We start from the raw sequence: 13,929 nt of genomic DNA, 5'->3' as shown, positions 1-13,929 counted from the left end.
CTCATTTTCCATGTTATACCATTCCTGTAAATGTCAACATAATATCTCCGCCTCCTTACGTGCCAGGGCAGCAATGCCTTACAATACTTTAGGTCTTCATTCTCTGACACCATATATATGAACCACCATTACACCGAGTATTTTCTTCCCTGAAATCTTGTAGCTTGAATCATTTTCATATAAAATTGTGATGTTGCAACCAGAAGTACCTACCTATTAAACATTTAGTAACATGGCAAAGAAATAAATACACAACTCAACCTAGTCAATATTTGTAAATCACCAAATTAGTCAATCTATCTGAATTGGAGTTCTTTCCTGTTCACAAAAAAGTGATAGGACATTAGACTAAATGACTAAAGTATATTTTAATTTTGAACTGTTAATATAATTCAATTCAACAGGAAGAAATGGCAGATGACAAATAAGCAGGTATTCTGTATCACTATGAATATAATTAACATATCAGGACTAATTGGAATCCAGAACCTGGGAGGTATGGAGTAACTCAAAAATTACAATCTTTCTCTGCTCAGTGGCAACAGCTGTGGTATTTCAAGTCGACCTTCCCTACCTTGTAGTTCTTGGTACATCCTGGTGATGTCAGCCTACCTGCACCTTACCCTCAATGTTATCATGGGTCACCACGTGCAGCTTAATCAGACTGATCACATCAACAATGTGACTGCAAGCCTGGTAGACATGGGGGTCTTCAAACAGCTTACCTTTCAATTACTGTTTCTACGGTTCATTTTAGGATCTTGATGGGTCTGAACAGTTGTGTCACTCAATAAGCTCTGAATCCACAATTACCGTAGCACCTTTGGGCTCAACCATCCCTTATCACAGAGATGGCAATCATTACAAAATATTTTTTAAAATATTAGTCGAGAGTCTCAATAAATCCCCGAGTGTTACAGTATCTATATACCACTAAGAAATTTATAATCCAATGGGGATACCAGTGAAAATCTAAAGAACTGCCATTCTGCATCAACGACCGACTCAGGGATCTTGCAATTCAACCAGATACATGACACACAAACACAATTCAACCACCTTTGTAATTGAAAATAATTTATTGGAGAATAATCTGAATAGGGCCAGACCATCAGGTTAGTGACAGCACTGATCATTTGTAAGGCACTTTACATTACACACCCTGGTAGAGGATAAATATATTAGTAAATAAATATATTAAGAACATATCATAATGCAATGACTTTCTATACAAATATAATACAACACTTTAAAAAGATTTTTTTAATACAAAGTACCCAAAATATACTGTGGAGTCCTTGTAAATACAAGGCCCTGCAAGGCTACATTTGTCTTTAAGTGCTTCTATCTGACAGTCAGGGTCTGGTCACAAGTGCTATAAATCTGCCAGGTGTTAGACTATTTTGGAAAATAAAGGCAACCTGGAAGAGTCCCTTGACAAAGGCTCTTCAACAGCTGTAGTTAAACTTGTATTCCTGAAGTAGATGGTTAATGACAAATTACAAGCACCAATGTCATGAAGCGATGCTTCTGTAAATTCATGTCCTGGATTGAGTTTTTAAAACTTTTGAAATTACTTGGTCTTGGCCTTGTAGCTAGACAGCTACACTGGACCTGCCCCTCATTCTGCCAGTTGAATCCATCAATCAACAGGCTTTTCTCACTCATGCCTTTTCCTGCCAGCTACACAGTCCATCTGTGGCTGTTCTCACCCCATATTCCCAGTTCTACAGCTTCTCCATGTCTGCTCCCATATCATACCCTCGGCTACATGGCGTATCCACTCCTGCACCCGTACCACACCGCCACGGACATGGCTTCTCCATGCCAGTCTCAGTGTTAGGCCCACAGCTACACAGCTCCTCCTTGCCTGTGCCCATCTCCACCCACCAACTATATGGCATCTCCACTCTTGTCCTCACTTTATACTGGCAGATATATGGCTTCTGAAGATGCATCCCCTCTCTCATCCCACCAGCTAAACTGATACCCCTCAAAGGTCCTCACCCTTATCTGCACATCACACAACTTCATGCAAAGCCCTACACTCATCCTTCCATACACACTGTCTCTTCATGTGTTGCTCCCTCAACTCATCCCACCATCTCTACACATCCTCACCTTCATTCTGCTGGCAAGACACTTTTGCACCAATTCCACTTCCTCCCCATGCTGCATGTTCTCCACTTGTACCCCCTCTCATCTGTCTGGTATAGGACTATTATATACTTGTCCCCACCCACATCCAGCAGGAGCCCATTTTCTCCATGCCCTTCCTACTCTTATCCTCAGCTTCTCAGCGTCTCCATGCCTTTCTCAGCCCTCATTCTCCAGCTACACAGATCCTTCAGGCACGTCTCCACTCTCATCTGCAGATACGCGGCTTCTCCATGCCTGCCCTTCATCATGCTCTTGTCACCTCTGCCCCTTGTCCTGCCTGCCGTGGCTTTCTTTGTCACATCAGTTACACGACTTCCTCACAAATTTCTTCCACACTTGATTTGGTACCTGGTTGGAATGGAAAAAAAAAACAATCAGACATTTGGAAAACCTGTAATATATTACAGGTGACATAAATAAGGAATGAGCCGAGACCATCAGGGACTTGTGCCTGAGCGATGATACCAGGGAAAACAAACCTCCTTGGGGGAAGCAAATTTTCAAACATCCATAATGGACCTGTAGTCATCAAACGTTTAAAGTTTATTTTGTGAAGACCCTCAAGGGAATTTACCTCCAATTCGGAGTCAGCACCAAGTATTCAGATAAGAATGTTGAAGACACTCAGGGCAACGTAACAACTCCCCATATACAACAGTTAAACATTCCCTAAACAGTTCACATTCTTGTAACATTTTGCATTGTGACATATTCTAAACCACAGCTACCTAATCTCTTTCACTGAGTGATCTATGTTAAAACTTCCTTTCCAATTTTGCCCTCGTGTGTTAAAACATTTCCACTGCTGGCTACTCAGCCTTCAGCTGGCGAGGCTCAGTGATGAGGGTACTCCATTCCAACCAGCACCACTGTTAAAGGATATTGCCTGCTTTGTTATGGTGAATTCAGCATCTCAATTAACCAAATTTCCCTCTTCTCAGAGCCATTGCCCCTCACTGGCAGAGCAGCCAACTGCATGGAACTGCACTGTTCCATTAGATCAACACATTTATTTGTGTGAAGCACTCACAAGACTCAATATATTTTTAGAGAACGGACTATTGGCAGTTGAAATATTGTTACCTACGAAAGAGAGATATTTTAAATTTTGTGTTGGGTTTTTAGTTTGGTACTAAGTTGAATGATGAACAGAACTGTGAAACCTCTAAATGCCAAATGGCAGTAGTACTTAGCAAAACTTAAACATAGGTTGGTTTCATTCACTGATCGAAGCTGGAGCTCGAAGCAATCTACAAGGTGTGGGCAGTGGGGTAAGGCAGTGTTTGGATTGGGAATGAGCTGATTATTGCCACGAGGATCAGGAGGAAGATCGGAATCAATGGTTGAGTAGTGAACCATATGCAGCCACATTGAGAGAGGAGAAAAAAATGGGCAATTTAGACTGCTCATCAGTCTATCTTTCAGACACACAGCAAATGGTTTTGTGGTAAACACAACCATACTGTTATGACCTCTGGGTTATATAACTTGACACTGGATGGCAAAACAACACTCCTGATCAAAGGGCATGCTAACTCAGCTAAGTGTGTAACCATAGTTCTGAACCCTTAAGGATATGCAGAACGATTGTAAAATTTGTAATAAGGATATAATCTTCCGCTGTGCTGGAACCCTGGACTAATCCCGATTGAAAGCAAACTGACTGAAAATCTGAAATCTAGATACACTGCATCAGTGTACGCATACAACAACATGTCAGGATAGTGTTGGGAAATTCCTGTGTGCCTGCAGTGGCAAGGTCTTCAGGGATTAATAAGTTAATCATTTGCACCATGTCAATATTTACCTGGTAGTGACAGTGTCAGTGGCCCCAACACACCCTTGGAACCAGGGCATTCTCTGCTCCCCAGAAAAACACCCCTCCACCCATCCCCCCTCCCAGGCAACTAACTGCAGTACAGCATCAGGGGATAGGTATCTTTCGCTATTTCCCTCACATGGACTTTCAATATGCTGAAGGAAGGCTCCCTCGGATGCCATGCTGCAAAAAACGACAAATCCCACCCGCTTCGAAAGGGGGATAAAGCCTAATTACAAACGGCTGCATGCATCATTGCTGATTGGGGCAGCGGACACAAGACAGATCTTCAACTCAGGCACCTAAATAACAAACTCCTTACACTCCCTTCTCACTTCAAGACACTCTGGTCACCTGCACTGATTTTCCACAGAGAACATGCTGCGTTACTCAGGGGCAAAGCTCCCCTCCAGCTGCCACCAGCAATACCAAAAATAAAGTCAGGCCTCAAAAATACTTCCAGACTTGCTTACGCACCTGTGTTGTCGGGGAATGTCTGGCAGTAGAAGGACTTGTCTTGAACTGGTTCTGTATCACAGTGTCTTTCGCAACAGCCATCTTGAAATGGGCGGCCTTGATCCACGTTGCTGACGTGCGGCTTGCCGGCCAACATGGACTCAGAGTGAACGTGATGCAGTGGCTGCTGACAGTGGGGGTTCGGGCACTCACAGAATGGGAAATGCCACTCACCAGAGGCTCCACTGTTGAGAACTAAAGGGATTGGCACAGACGTCTGAATGCTTGGAGGGTGGCATGGGCTCCCACTGTTGCCATAGTGAACGTGCACCCTGTAGTCCTCCAGGGCATCACAGTCCTGATGGAAGTAAACTACAGGAGACTCCGCCTGGAAGCCGCTTTTCCTCCTCCTCCTCCTCCTCTTGCTGCTCTGGTTCGACTTAGCTTCTGAAGGCACTGGGTCGGGTTTGGCGCACGCCACTTTGCTCTTGTCCCTCTCTGTGTCCACTTTTTGCAGCGAGGGCTCGGGGAGGCAAAGTCCTGGGGGAAGCAACAAACCCTGCTCCAAGCAGGGGCACTGGGCAGGGTGCGGGCTGCACTGGGACTGGCAGGGAAAGTCCGCCTGGCGCTGGCAGTGCTGGAAGTCGCCCACGTAGTCCTCCAGCAGCTCACCTTCCTGTCTCTGTGACGCGTTCCTGCAATACTCATCTTTCTGGCGTGGGTGAGGTTTGCTGTAGTGATGGTGCCGGTGATGGTGGTAGTGGGTGTGATTAAGTACCTGGTTGTCCTGAGGACCACTGGGCGAGTCCACCGACCTGGGCCTCGACTCCTCAAAGGATGAAGCCTTTACGCTCTCTTCACTTGCCCCACAGTACACAAGGGGATCGTACTCGCTGCTCAGTGAGCTGCGGAAAGTTGACTGGCTCCCGTAAATGCAGCGGTTGCTTATGTCAGTGCAGTCCAGCGTGGAGTCGCTCGAGGAGTAGTGGCAAGGACCCGAGCTGGAGTCGCTGCCGGGGCTGTCTGCCAGGTACCCGCTGCACACGGACCGGTTGATACCAAAGCTGTCCCCTGAGAGGCTGCGGTTGTCATGGCTGCTGGCGAGCTGTGAGCGTAAGGGGGTACAGTTGGACTTGTGAGAGGACAGTGGTGCGCTGCATATTGGAAGCTGCTGCTGCCTGCAGGGCTTATGAAGAAACGGTCCATGGTGAGGCCTGTCCAGCCAGGGCGGACCTTTCCGCACCACGAAGGGTCTCTGGTGCCGGTAGGACGCTCCCTGGCCTTCGCCGTGACGATAGGTGCACCTGTGCAGGGCCGGAGGATGCCGTGGCCTGGTGGCTACGTACCTCATGGTGTTAAACCCCACGGGGTAGACTTCCGGCGTAACAATGTAATGACCGGAGGGGGGAGCCTGCATCCCTGGGGTTCTGGGGTTGTTCAGATGAGGTGCTCTGGAAGGAATGGCAGTGGTCGGTCTGTGAAGATGGGCGTGGCCTGGATAGCGTCGGAACAGGTGGATTCGCTGGTTTACTTGAGCGTCAGGCGTAGCTTGCTCATGAACCTCTGGCTGTGCGATAGTTGAACTTCCTTCTGAAAACAATTGAAGATTGCAATATTAGGGTCACGTGACACCCGGCATTTCATTCGACCTTCAAACACATTGCCAATTTTCTAAGGACTGCATACAACTACACAGAGAGCAGTATCCGATCAGACCTTTAATCTCCACGGGTGGTCAGATCTCTAACTGGCATCACCTCCCATTGCAACTGAACATGTCGTGTGTAGATTGTACATGTAAAAGCAGATGGCTGGACTTGGCCTCTTCAGGACTTCGCAGGATACAATGAATCACAATTGACTGTCTAAAAACCCAAAGCGCTGAAACACTTAGGCAGCATCTGTGGAAAGAGCGGACTTTCGGGGCATTTCAAGGCTGAAAAACTTAATATTAACTCTTGAGTTTCCCTTTCCACAGATGCTGCCTGATCTGCTGAGTGTTTCCAGCATTTTCTGTTTTTTCTAACTTAGAAATAGAGTGCAGAACAGGCCCTTCTGGCCCTTCGAGCTGTGCCGTGCCTCCCAGCAACCCAACTTAACCCCAGCCTAATCACTGTACAATTCATAAAGACCAATTAACCTTCTAAACGGTACGTGCTTGTGAAGTGGGAGCAAACCAGAGCATCCAGAGGACACTCAGGCACACATGGGCAGAAAAGTACAAACTAAATAGCAGAAAACGCCAGAATTGTACTCTGACGCCCCAAACCAAATTTTTATATTTCCAGCATCTTCAGTTTTTTTTTGATTTACACAACATCTGTAAGTCATTTGGCTTTTATTATTAAGTATTTAGAGTGTATGGGGGGGGGGGGGTGCCCAGGGAGGGGTAGGACCTCTGGTCAAGGGGCTTGTTGTGTCCATTCCGGGGCAGCTTGCTCACCTTTGGTCCCCACCGGACACTTGGCTCTCACCTGCGGCTCCAGGTAGATGTCTACACATGATCGTGGCCACACCCCGGTTTACTGCTTCGACGGGGGGGTAAACCAGGTGAGGGTAGCCAGAGGTCTCATACCCCAGTGCAATAGGGAGGTGCACTGGGCATTTCAGAAAGGCAGCATCTACTCTTATGCATTTTCTACAATTCCATTCCAAAAGGGGCCAAGTTCTGACAGCGGCAGTGGCACTAGAGATTGGACACTAGTAAAAGTTACTGGGCTTGTTAAAAAAAATAATCTTCTCTTTGGCTTATTATTGTACTATTGGTCAGCAGGCTGGAATCACACACATTGCCTGAGTATAGCTCAGAATGTAAAGATCTCCCTGGAGAATGGAAACTCAGTATGCTCTGTAGTTGATAGTCACATCTGTCAGAAGTCACTGTCTTCAGAGAGGGGCATACCACTTGCCTATTGGAATCAGATTATTTAATTCTAGAAATTTACTGCAGTATTTAACAATGTAAAACTCCACATATTCAGTTCCCCCTACACCAGCTACATGTGAATTTCAATTCCACAATTACCAATGATGTTGTACATGCAGAGGGGGCAGGTGCGATGTTGAAGCAGCCAAGGATCCACACATTCCTTGTGAAATTCATGGAAACATGATATGATCCGTAGATCCTACAAAGAAAAATCGATAGCAACACATTAGCAAACATTCAGTGTGGGGACAACAGCATTTAAACACTTCATATTATGACACCAATATCATTAAGTTGAAGCACTATGTATTTTTATGCCATGCAGCAGGTGGAGCTATAATCAGAGAAAGGGGATCTCCAAGGATTTACTAAAGGCTGATTTATACTTCTGTGTCAAATGAATGCCATAGGTACGGCGTCGCCAAGTAACCTATGCTGTATCCTACGCCCTACCCTATGCCATAGCCTGCTGCGCATCGCGGCGACGCAGACCGCAGCAACTGTGATTGGTCTGCTTGGTAGCATCGCATTTCCTCCTGTCTCTAGGCATACTGTGCATACACTGATGCAAAATAAATGGTTGGAGACAATGAACCAAATCGTCAAATCTACCTGCCGACATCCGAAAATATTTGAAATGCATTTCCTCGTCCATGTCTCTCAGTGACCGGACAAGCACAGAAAACTCACCCTCCTTCTGCCTCAATCTGTTCAATGGTCATACACACCATCTCCTCCGATGTCTTATCTCTTTTCTGCATTGCAGTAATTTCAAAAAAAGTAACCCTTGTTCAACATTTATTTGCTCCAACTCCAACATGATGCGCTCAGTCGCCATTGTTTGAAGTACACAAAGAAACACTACAACTACAGTGGCATAGAAACCCCACCGCCGACGAGCGTTTTGAATTGCAGAGCGATGCAGACACACCAACGCACAGGTATAAGTGCTCACAACGGCGCAGGCCACTTACGAAGGCTACGGTGTAGGCTGCTACGCAGAAGTATAAATCAGCCTTAAGGCTTCAACCCAGCCCAGCAGAAGAACCTTAGATCTCTTCCATCTCTTCAGAGTGAGCTCTGGACCTTCCACCTGAATCCATCAGCCTTACAGAGGAGTATAAACCCCTGAGGAGCAGACTAGGAGAATGCACACAGTCTTGGTCCCAGGGAAAGGGAACCCAAAACTAGAAAGCATAGGTTTAAGGTGAGAGGGGAGGAGTTAAAAGAGACTTAGCGGGCAACTTCATGCAGAGGGCATTGGGTACCTAGAATGAGCTGCTAGAGGTAGATGAGATGGGACTAATAATGATATTTGGACAGGTACATGGATAGGAGAGTTAGTGATACAGGCCAAATGTGGGCAAATGGGATTAGCTTAGGTTGGTATGGACCGAAGTCCAGCTCCACACTGGGTGACTCTATTTAACACTTACTAGTCTGCACAGTGCCAACACAAAACTTGAAACTATGCTGAACTGTGCAGAAACAGAAAAATAAAAGCAAAACTCAGAACCAGTCCGGGGTAAAACTGTTCGTTGGTGAAACCACCCTAACCTTTTGCAATCAAGATCATCATTCACCCTCTCTGCAACAGGTAACAGGGAAGTCATGAACACTTCTGTCCCCATAAACAAAGTGCAAGCTGCTGCCAATTCCCCTCACCTGCCCATCGGCAAACTCCTCCAGACATATGGCGCACACGGGCTCGGACATGCTGCTGGCCTGGGAGTCCTGGCTGCTCTGACGCTCGTGACCCAGAGGGCGGCACCGCGATCGATAACGGCGCGTGGCCAGCCGGCTGATTGCGTTGATCGTCTGCTGCTGCAAGGAATTCTGGGAAGGGAGCAGGTAACTTACAATTAGTGTGCAAAGGTTTTCAGAAGATATTAAGCCTTTCATTCTTTGCCTTAGGTACGAAAGCGTCCTCTACAACAAACTGCGATGGCATTATGCATTTTGTGGTTTAGGAGAATCAGTTCTGATTTCTTTCATACTTTGCCTCTGACCCCCTCCAACCTCAACTCCATTTCTAATACACTTACTACTACACTCAAAGATTTAATTATTTCACTGCCAACATCCACCCTACTCTGACCTTCACATCTCTGACTTCAACCTTCTTTCTAGATCTCCTCTTATTCTCTGACAAATATCCAACATGAATTCAGAATTCATTCCTACAGCTACCCTGTCAACACTTCCTCTCAACTTGTCCCCAGTTATAACTCCACTATACTCTCCCCATTCCACTGTCTGCTTCAGTCTTGAGGATGACCACGTAGGCGACCCCAAGATGTCCTCCTTCTTGAACCTCTCTGCCATAATGGACAGTTTCCTTAGTTAAACATTTATGTTTAGGCAAAATGTCAACCGACTTGCCTAATGCAAGACCAGAGCATAAGATCTAGACCATATATGTCAAACTCAAGGCCCGCGGGCCAAATCCGGCCCACGGTGGAATTATCTTTGGCCCGCGAGATAATATCTAATTACTATTAAAGCTGGCCCCAGTAATCAAAGCGCCTATGGCGTATGATATGGCTAATGCTGAGTTTATTCAGGTACCAGGTTTTCAGGGTTTTTAGTGTTTATTCGGCAGTCTTCTTCATAAGAAATGGAATTTGTAAAGTGAAACACTTTGTAGTTATAGCAGAGACTGAGACACATGAGAGCAGGCTGAAAAAACGGAGGCAACGAAAGCTGCGTTCGCACGCGTCCGACTGATCCGGCCCGCATGAAGCTGCATTTTGCTCAATCCGGCCCGTGACCTAAAATGAGTTTGACACCCCTGATCTAGACAGTAAAATGTAAGGCTGTGGATAGTACAATGATTCCAATTGGGGAGGTGCCAGAATTAGTTCCATTTGACCATGGTCAAATTTAAGACCCATTCCTCATATAGGAATACTGTTTGGCTTACTCAAATGCCAGCTAATTTTCCAGATACTGCTCATGGTCATATTCCACAGTAAGCAGTATTCTTAAGCAGTTTTCCATATTCCTAGCACCAACAGGGATTACCAAATCCGGAGCCTTGACATAGTTTATTGCATATTTTGGACTGTACAGTTGTAACATGTTGCAGTTGCAGGGACTTCATTTACAATATGCCTTTAATGTCAGGCCCACCAGGATCGAGCTGACTTTGTCAGGGTGATAACATCAGAACAGAAACCCCAAGGGATGTTAAGTACAGAAACACAATGGTGAAAATCCAAAGAAAACTATTAGTCAGGACAACTACAATGCAGAGCTGCTCTCACCCGCGTTTGATTCTGCTTGCACTTGATTCTCACTGCCAGGATCATGACAACAACTGAGAAAGCAACAATCAGGGTCATTAAGATTCCCACGTCGTAGGCTGGCTGTAGAGAGAAGAGAAGACAAACAATTATTACAAAACTTTGGAGTACTTCTGATGTAACAACATAACATACAGCTGGCAACTACACTAGAAATCATCCCTGGACTCAACTTACTGAACGACGTCAAAGTAGGTTGTACAGAAATTGTATTTGCACCACTTTACAGTAATGAACAAAACCTTAAGAGCAGCAAACTTCTGTTACTTTGATGAGGAAAGCCAAGTAAAACAAATTGATGGGATGTGGGGTTGGGCAGTGGAGAAACTCAGCAGGACAGCAAACACTACCTGACATGATATTACACGACAGTAAACACTATCTGATGTGGATGGTAGTGAAACTTGAATCAACGAAGGATGCTCAACAGCTGTGGTAGGGCTTGAATGTTTTTACCACTTATAAAGTTAAATCAAGCGATATAGGACACAGCAGGGCTTCGCTTCCAGACGAGCTCAATGCCTTCTATGCTCGCTTTGACTGTCAGAACATGGTGGAGCCGTCACGAACTCCCGCATCCCTTGATGGCCCTATAATCTCAGTCTCTGAAGCTGCCCTCAGGAGGGGGAATTGGTTCCCACAATCAATGATCTCACATTCAAGGACTTCTTAATCTCATGTTCTCGTTATTTATTACTATTTATTTACATTTGCATTTGCACACTTTGTTGTCTTTTGCGCTTTAGTTTATTTTTCATTGATCCTGTTATAGTTACTATTCTATAGACTTGCTGTGAATACCCACAAGAAACTGACTCTCAGAGTTGTATATATGTACTTTGATAATAAAATTTACTTTGAACTTTGAGGTGATTGTTTTGTAGCTCTCTGAGGAATAACACCTTTGTAATTTTACATTATTGGACAAGTGACTACCGTATATTTTTGTGTGTATTACAATGAGGGCAAATTAAGAAAAATGTGATAGCTTAACTTCGAATAATTATCAGCCAACTTCATCCTTGTTATATTTTAGGAAAAGATGACCACTGTATCAGGGCTTTGTTTCTGTGAAACATTACAGTTAATAGTCCGAGGGATTTAGAGGAACAAACTTGTAGACAGATTGCAGACTGTTGCAAGAAGCATAAGGTTATTATAATAGGTGATTTTAACTTTCCAGATATTGACTGGGAATCCTATACTGTAAAAGAACTAAATAGGATAGAGTTTGTCAAATATGTTCATGAAAGTTTCCTTAATCAGTACATAGAAGTCCCAACAAGAGTGAGTGCGATATTTGATCTGCTATTAGGGAATGAGACAGGGCAGGTGACATAGGTTTGTGTAGGGGAACACTTCGTACTGAGTGATCACAGTGCCATTAGTTTCAAAGTAAGTATGCAAAAAGATAGGATTGTTCAGTGGTTTGAGATTCTAAATTGTAGAAAGGCCAATTTTGATGGTATCAGCAATTATCTGGATTGGGACAGGCTGTTTTTTGGCAAAGATGCATTTGGTAGGTGGGAGGCCAAAAGTGAAAATTTGAGAGTACAAAGCTTGTATGTGTTTGTCAGAATGAAAAGTAAAAATAACAAATGTAGTGAATGTTGGTTTTCAAAAGATATTGAGGTTTGGGTTAAGAAAAAAAAAGGTGCATAGCAGGTATAGGCAGGCAGGAACAAATAAGGTACTTATGGAGTATAAAAATGCAAGAGAACACTTAAGAAAGAAAACAGGAGGGCTAACAGAAGGGATGAGGTTCCTTAGCAGACAAGATGATGGAGAATCCCAAGGGATTTTAATATATTAAGACCAAAAGGACTGGAAGATAAGAATGGTAATCCATGACTGAAGCCAAAAGAGATACGGGAAGATCTTATATAATTTTTTTGCATCTGTATTTACTCAGGAGATGGAGACAGAGTCTACAGAAGTGAGGCAAAGTGCCATCTGCTTCACGGAACCTAAACATATTAAAGAGGAGGAGGTGTTTGCTGTCCTGAGATGAATCAGGGTGAACAAGTCCCCAGGGCCTAACAAGATGTACCTTACAGGGGGAGGGGGCAAGTGCAGAAATTGCTGGGGCCCTAGCAGAGATATTTAAATCATTGTTACCAATAGGAGAGGTACCAGAGGATTGGAGGATAGCCAATATTATTCCTCTGTTTAAGAAAAGCTCTAAGCATAAAGCAGGAAATTATAGTCCAACGAACCTAACATCAATAGTGGAAAAGTTATTGGAAAGTATTCTCAGGGACCGGATATATAAGTACTTGGATAGATATGGACTGATTAAGGATAGTCAGTGTGGCTTCATGTGCATTATATCATATCTATCCAATTTTATAGGGTTTTGCAAGGAAGTTACCAGAAAAGTGGATGAAGACAAGGCAGTGGATGTCTACATAGACTTTAGCAAGGCATTTAACAAGGTCCCACATGGGAGGTTGGTCAAGAAGTTTCAGTCGCTCGGCATTAAAGATGAGGACATAAGCTGGATTAGATATTGACTCTGTGGGAGAAGCCGTAAGACCATAAGATATAGGAGCAGAATTAGGTCATTTGGCCCATTGAGTCTTTTCCACCATCTTATCATGGCTGATCCATTTTTCTCCTCAGTCCCAATCTCCTGCCTTCTCCCCAGAGGGTGGTAGTAGATAGTTGTCTCTGGCTGAAGGGGCATCTCGTACTCTCAGTCGCCACGAAAACCGGCATAAGCACTGGCCTGATGAGCCTATAAGGCTTGGGACAGACTTTATCTTTAACTTAACATTGTTGGTTGTGTCTGGACGACCGGAGTTATAAGATTGAATAGGTTACCTTAAAACGAAGAAGATTGAGAAGAGATTTGATAGAAGTATACAGAATATAGATAGGGTAAACGCATGCAGGCTTTTTCGACTGCGGTTGAGTGAGACTACAACTACAGGTCATGGGTTAAGGGTGTAAGGTGAAAAGTTTAAGCGAAACGAAGGTCAAGAGAGTGTGGAACGAACTACCAGCACAAACTCCATCAAGGGATCCAAACTTTCAATAACCAGCAGGAAATTGCAGCTAAGTGCTAAGTGAACGAGGCACAAACTGTGGATCTATAAATTTAAACTATAAAAAGGTTCAAAGTTATGTTCAATTCCCCTGGAAAAAGATTATGGACTGAATTGTCAAAATTGCTGGTGCATTTTTCAAGGTGGTGGATAGATTACATACCGGGGGGGGGGGGGTCCAGATTAAGAATAACATATGTTTGAACAGGCTTC

General features: G+C 44.5%; 1 protein-coding gene across 3 annotated transcripts in view; it reads right to left on the bottom strand.

The window, feature by feature from the left end:
* Positions 1–1,060: 1,060 nt before the first annotated feature.
* The window catches only part of rnf43 (ring finger protein 43), a 221,737-nt gene continuing 208,868 nt past the window's right edge, over positions 1,061–13,929 (bottom strand). For 2 of the 3 annotated variants that reach the window (XM_073053598.1, XM_073053600.1), the window contains 5 exons: positions 10,631–10,732; positions 9,030–9,200; positions 7,461–7,563; positions 4,457–6,025; positions 1,061–2,508 (listed from right to left, as the gene is read on the bottom strand). In XM_073053598.1, coding sequence (XP_072909699.1) covers positions 2,465–2,508; positions 4,457–6,025; positions 7,461–7,563; positions 9,030–9,200; positions 10,631–10,732 — 1,989 coding nt within the window. In that variant the 3' untranslated portion in view covers positions 1,061–2,464. The remainder of the gene's footprint in view (positions 2,509–4,456; positions 6,026–7,460; positions 7,564–9,029; positions 9,201–10,630; positions 10,733–13,929) is intronic. The other variant, XM_073053599.1, reaches the window with a different exon arrangement.

Source organism: Hemitrygon akajei, chromosome 8, assembly GCF_048418815.1.
Source record: "Hemitrygon akajei chromosome 8, sHemAka1.3, whole genome shotgun sequence".
Taxonomy (NCBI): domain Eukaryota; kingdom Metazoa; phylum Chordata; class Chondrichthyes; order Myliobatiformes; family Dasyatidae; genus Hemitrygon; species Hemitrygon akajei.
The sequence above is the reverse complement of the archived record's forward strand: the minus strand, read 5'-3'. Positions and strand labels throughout refer to the sequence as shown.